The sequence below is a fragment of the Lolium rigidum genome, chromosome 3 (assembly GCF_022539505.1).
Source record: "Lolium rigidum isolate FL_2022 chromosome 3, APGP_CSIRO_Lrig_0.1, whole genome shotgun sequence".
Classification (NCBI taxonomy): Eukaryota; Viridiplantae; Streptophyta; class Magnoliopsida; order Poales; family Poaceae; genus Lolium; species Lolium rigidum.
The window spans coordinates 104,958,060-104,962,174 of record NC_061510.1 but is presented as its reverse complement, the minus strand read 5'-3'; the positions used below and the strand labels follow the sequence as shown (position 1 = coordinate 104,962,174).

The 4,115-nt window shown below is 42.1% G+C and overlaps 1 protein-coding gene across 1 annotated transcript; it reads right to left on the bottom strand.

Annotated features, from left to right (window-relative positions):
* Nucleotides 1–418: 418 nt before the first annotated feature.
* LOC124697924 lies at nucleotides 419–3,757 on the bottom strand. Its single transcript, XM_047230448.1, has 6 exons — nucleotides 3,540–3,757; nucleotides 2,669–2,791; nucleotides 2,266–2,355; nucleotides 1,416–1,692; nucleotides 1,005–1,212; nucleotides 419–797 (listed from the first exon to the last, which is right to left on the bottom strand). The coding sequence occupies exons 1-6, from the start codon at nucleotides 3,707–3,709 to the stop codon at nucleotides 673–675; spliced, it is 993 nt and encodes a 330-aa protein (XP_047086404.1). The 5' UTR covers nucleotides 3,710–3,757; the 3' UTR covers nucleotides 419–672.
* Nucleotides 3,758–4,115: the final 358 nt, after the last annotated feature.

Sequence of the window (4,115 nt, the reverse complement as noted above, 5' to 3'; positions counted from 1 at the left end):
TAAACGGTACTACGTCGAGAGCATTGTGCATCCCGTCCATTTCAGTTCCAGCTCAACGGGCATGAAACACCCACAGCACAGCGCACTTCACCCCCATCTCTCACTCGTTCTATCCACAGCTCTCAGTCTCAGCCCAGCATACGCTCTCCTGCTATAGAATCAAAATCAATCATGCCTCCTGCGTCCTTCTTAGACGCTGTCCAGCCACCGTTGTTACAAGTGTCTCGGGAAATTACATGGCAAAACACAAACCAAGACACAAATCAAGGCGAACTATTTCATATACTCCCTCCATCCCACGAAGGTTGTCTCAGACATCCAAATTTTGATAAATCTCAGACAATCACGAGGGAGTAGATAGAGAAGTCAACAGGTTTACACAAAACCAACCAGCCGCAAGAATGAGCAAATCCGGAGAGATAATCCAGTAAACCGCAACAATCTATTAAAACTCAGGTTTCCATGGCATGTCGACATTTCTCAAGTTCATATATGCATCGTTGTTCGCTGTATATACATCACTAGAAGAGATGGCAGGAAAAGATACTCCAAACCAAAAGTTAATTCTCAGGAAAAGATACTCCAACCAAAAGTTAATTCTCACGAGGGCAAGCCGGTGACACTAAAGAAGATTTAGCCACGCAAGCCAGCACTAACCACTAGGCTTCAGTACTAGTCGCTGTCCGTGCTATCGCCGTCTGAACCAGGATAGTCAATACAGGTGCTACTACCACCGCCGTACGCTTGGCTGCTTGGGTGAACGACAGGCCGGTAGTTTTCGCAACCATAGCAATGGCCTAGACAAATAGAACAAAGAGTTAGCCTGATTTTAACACGCAAAAACAATATGAGACCATGATAAACGGGTATGAGATTGACAATATTGCACCTGATGCAAAACCTCATGAGCAATAAGGAAACATGTGAATGGTGGTACGGAAGAAGCAATATGAACAGTCAAGAAAACAGTAAAATGGATGAACACAAAGTAAACAAGTGCCTACCTGCGTCATTTTCCCCAACTATACAGCACAACAACACATCATTCTCACTCCGTAAAGGGTAATCAACTTCAGAGAAGAATAGCTTGGTGCTGCCAGCATCAGCAGAATCATCATGATCATCAGGCTGCTTAGCTGTGAAGTTATAGTGGACGCAGCCCCCTCCAAACTCAAAAAATATCGAGATTTCTCGTATCTCCACCAGCTCAAACTGAAGAAAAACACAGTTGAAATGGAATATCAGGTTTGAAACCTTTAAAATGTTCTGCTTAACTGGATCAAAGCTGGACGAAAATCCCAACACAACATGAACATTATCGCACAACTAGGTCAGAGCACCATACGAATATACACAGGATTGTCAGATCTTAATTGTCACCCTCAACAGAGAAAGACAGAAGGATAGAGGAAAACCTTTGTGTTGTTCGCTCTGTTGTATTTCCGCAGGGCTACCTCGGCATGATTACGTGCAACCCTTTGTCTGGCCGTCACTCTTCTTTCACGGAGCGCGTTCCTCTCCTCCAGAGGTTTCCTCTTTTTCATTACAACTTGAGGTCCAGAGAAAACTTCCAATAGCAGGGAAGGATTGCTTGGGGGGTCACGTAAAGGGAACTCAAACATACGAGCATGTTTCTCCAAGTCGATACCTTCAGGGGTGCTCCTCTCCTTGGACATCCAACCAGCTTTACTCCTGATTGAATATGGTTAACAGATTGTTATGTCATAAAAAAAGATCAAATACCATGTCATAATGCGCAAAATGTAAGATTACCATTTACCCAGTTGTTTCTCTTATGATGAAGTGCATGCAGAGTTCATGAAACATGCTTAAAAATTGTCAAGTTTGTTTCGAATTCAAATTTGACATGATGAATTGAATAGCTGCATGGCAGAAACAAGCTAAGGATATAACTTCACACATTGAGAGGAAACATGAGTGGTTGTGATATTATTTTCTTAAAACGAATTCATGAGTTCTTCAAAATTCTCAGCCTGTCAACAGTGCAGCTTGTAGTGTAGAATGGTTCTTGAAAAGGAACAAAATTCAGCCAACCATTTGGGAACGGGAGGAATTGTGTTACCCGTTTTCCATGAAGAAAAGTTAGGAATATAAACAAAAATAGACGGCTTAATACTCAGAACCATAGGATTCGAGTTATCAATCTTGCAATGACATTTCAGAATGCGAATAAAGATGCTCAACAGTGTTAGATAGGGAGAGAAAAAAGATAAGCAAAAAGGTCAGGAGTTTTAACTTGCATACCTGTGCTTTGAAATGGCGCATGGGATGGCAGCTTCAGAATGATGGTGTTGCTTTGTCGCCTCTGGCATGACATGCAAATTCTCCCTAAACCTGACCAGAACATATGGTTTGAATATAATTACAGTGAAAGGAAGCTGAGTTGTCACTTATTCAGTAAAATTCTCCATCCATCACTAATGCACCTTTGAGTATACAACGTTCTTTTCTAGAACAAAATTCGGCTAACCATACGGGGACGCAAGGAATTGTATTCACCATTACAAGGAAAAAAACTGGGAACCAGAGTATTTGAGTTACTGATCTTGCAATCACATTTAAGAATGCCAAATGAAGATGCATAATGGTCTTCAGCAGAGAGCAGCACAAGAAAGAAAAAAAAAACTGAAGAGATTAGGAGTTTTACCTTGCATATCTCCCCTTTGAAGCAGCACGTGAGACCGCAACTTGGGAATGATGGTGTTGCTTTGGCTCCTCTGGCAAGGGAGTCTCCACTGGCGAGACAAGCAAGTTCTCATTCTCCTTATACCTTGAAACAGAGCATATGATTTATTCAGAATCACAGTAAGGGGCACTACCTCCATTGCATAAAAAACGAGACATATAATTTAGTCAAAAATCAACATTCTCTAAGTTTGATTAAGTTCAGAGACAAAAATGAACATCTAGATTACCAAATCAATATCAATAGATCCACCATACGAATGTATTTTCTTAGTGTATTTACTATTTATCAACTATTATAAATATTTATATTTTCGTCTATATCTTTAGTCAAACTTAGTATGCTTTGACTTTTGACTAAAACTATTCGCCTTGCTTTTTTGGAGAGTATGCCAACTCCTTGAGTCGCAATAATTTGTCTCGGATACATTACTAGCTTCAGCAAATGTTATAACCATAAGAATCTGTTCTCGGATACATTTCTAATTTCAGCTACATTTCTAGTTTCAGCAAATTTTAGAACCATAGGAATCCCTTCTTGGGTGATATTCTAATTTCAGCAAATTTTAGAACCATGATAACTGGTTCTTGTATACACTTCTAATTTCAGCACATCCTAGAGCCACACGAAAAATCTTAGAATCGCAAGGATTTGTTCACAGAAACACGCAGCGCTACGTTTAGAATTAAAAAAAAACATACGTACTAGCCTAGTTTAGAAACGAATCGAACAGATTTACAGGAAATCCATATAGCAGAACAGCTAGACTGAACAGGGGCAGTCGCCAGAGATGACGTATGTAGGCGGAGGGCCAAGTGGAGGCGGGGGGCACCTTGGGGGGATGGAGACCGGGAGGTTGAGGATCTGCGTGGCGGGTATGTGGACACCGTTCTCGCCATGCGAGCCTCCCCCGCCCACCTTTCCTGCATCGGCGGCCGCGCGCTCGTCCAGATCTAACTGGGACAGGCAGGGGTGCGAGCCCCTCCCGTCGTCCATGGACATGGTGGGATCGGCGTGGCGGCGACGCCGGAGGCGGTGAGGGAGGAGGCCGCGAGGGCGTACGAGGGTTTAATTTTGGGGTTTTTTCCAAAACAAAAGCTCACTTTTCTTTCTTTAGTTTTTTTTTTTGAGAATTTTCTTTCTTCAGTTTGGATAGTTACATCATTCAGTACATCTCTCAAAACCACAAAGAGGAGGATCACCATCCCGTGAAATACTACTAGTGCTAAAAATATAATAACAAGCTCGAGCTAAGTTGTGTGGCGACTTTTTTAATATAATGCATTTTTAATTAATTTCAGCTAATATTATGCGTTTTCAAAATTGTACATTTCTCTAACTCGGTCAGCCACGTGTTGGCCGATCAGTGACACGCCTGCTGACCGGCGTACTGGCTGCCGATTGCAGG

What these genes read in the sequence shown, in the direction of transcription:
- LOC124697924 (XM_047230448.1), bottom strand. Translation starts at nt 3,709, where the DNA reads ATGTCCATGGACGACGGGAGGGGCTCGCACCCCTGCCTGTCCCAGTTA. An exon ending in ACAGAGCGAACAACACAAAG is followed by an intron (nt 1,213 to 1,415) that starts GTTTTCCTCTAT and finishes GTTTTTCTTCAG; the next exon opens with TTTGAGCTGGTGGAGATACG. An exon ending in AGTTGGGGAAAATGACGCAG is followed by an intron (nt 798 to 1,004) that starts GTAGGCACTTGT and finishes CTATTTGTCTAG; the next exon opens with GCCATTGCTATGGTTGCGAA.